Source organism: Musa acuminata, chromosome BXJ3-6 (genome assembly GCF_036884655.1).
Source record: "Musa acuminata AAA Group cultivar baxijiao chromosome BXJ3-6, Cavendish_Baxijiao_AAA, whole genome shotgun sequence".
In the NCBI taxonomy this organism is placed as follows: domain Eukaryota; kingdom Viridiplantae; phylum Streptophyta; class Magnoliopsida; order Zingiberales; family Musaceae; genus Musa; species Musa acuminata.
The window spans coordinates 16,678,546-16,679,538 of record NC_088354.1 but is presented as its reverse complement, the minus strand read 5'-3'; the positions used below and the strand labels follow the sequence as shown (position 1 = coordinate 16,679,538).

Sequence of the window (993 nt, the reverse complement as noted above, 5' to 3'; positions counted from 1 at the left end):
ATGTCGCCGGAGCAGCTGAGGATGAGAACTGTTATAGCGCTAATCCTTCTGCTTACCTTCGGTACGCGTGAAACCAAACTATTTCTCTTTGTACTTACTTTTTGCTTCTCTCATCTCTGATTCCATAATAATATATTCTAAAGAGTTATACTAATAATCGACCATACAATCTTATTCAAACTTAAGCTTTATCTAATATGCTAGATATTTTTTTTTTTTCAACCAAATATTTGTCATATTTGGTTTGATGAAAATATGTGCAACTTACTTGAAACATTAGAATCACACGTACTCAAATCCCTATATACTTATTTAGATTATGATACATATTTTCTTGTATCAGGTACAACCTTGATGTGTGTTAGTGGTTTGCGTGCAACGGTGACGTCTTCGTCCTCCTCCTCTTCCTCCAAATCGACAAATCGGATAGGAAACCAGTGCAGCATGGATGACATCGTGTTGCACCAAGACGCGACGCCGCCGCTGCCCAGTGGGATCCCAACGTACACGGTGAATGTGCAGAATCTTTGCCCGTTGAAAGACGGGTGTGCCATGGGCCAAATCCACCTAAGCTGCGGCAAGTTTAGCAGCGCTCGCCAAATCAACCCCAGCATCTTCCGCCGCCTCAGCATCAACGACTGCCTCCTCAACGACGGCCGCCCCCTCCGCCCGGGCGAAACCATCTCTTTCCAGTACGCCAACTCCTTCTCTTACCCCATGGCTGTTTCCAGCGCCACCTGCGTCCCCTCAGCCTAAACCTCTACCTTCACCTGCTTTCATTACCAGACACTCAATTTTGGAGTTATTGTTGGTAGATATGGCTGAAATATACGCTTTTAATTTCCGCTTCTTTGATAGTGCACTAACGCACCTTTTGCTGTGGTGAGTGGTCAGAGCAAGTGCGTCATTCGCTGGATGACAGCATTGAGAGCATTGTTTTACGATGGGAAGATCATTAAACACGTCCAATTCAAAGCAGAATATTTAAAGGAC

At 44.5% G+C, this 993-nt stretch overlaps 1 protein-coding gene across 1 annotated transcript; it reads left to right on the top strand.

The window, feature by feature from the left end:
- Positions 1–756, top strand: LOC135641381 (TPD1 protein homolog 1-like). The gene is made up of 2 exons (XM_065156737.1): positions 1–61; positions 344–756. Exons 1-2 carry the CDS (start codon positions 1–3, stop codon positions 754–756), a joined length of 474 nt encoding a protein of 157 aa, XP_065012809.1.
- The last annotated feature ends 237 nt before the right edge of the window (positions 757–993 follow it).

Excerpts from the sequence above, each read along its gene's own strand:
- LOC135641381 (XM_065156737.1), top strand. The coding sequence starts at position 1 with ATGTCGCCGGAGCAGCTGAGGATGAGAACTGTTATAGCGCTAATCCTT. Across the intron at positions 62-343 it reads AATCCTTCTGCTTACCTTCG|GTACAACCTTGATGTGTGTT; the intron begins GTACGCGTGAAA and ends TTCTTGTATCAG.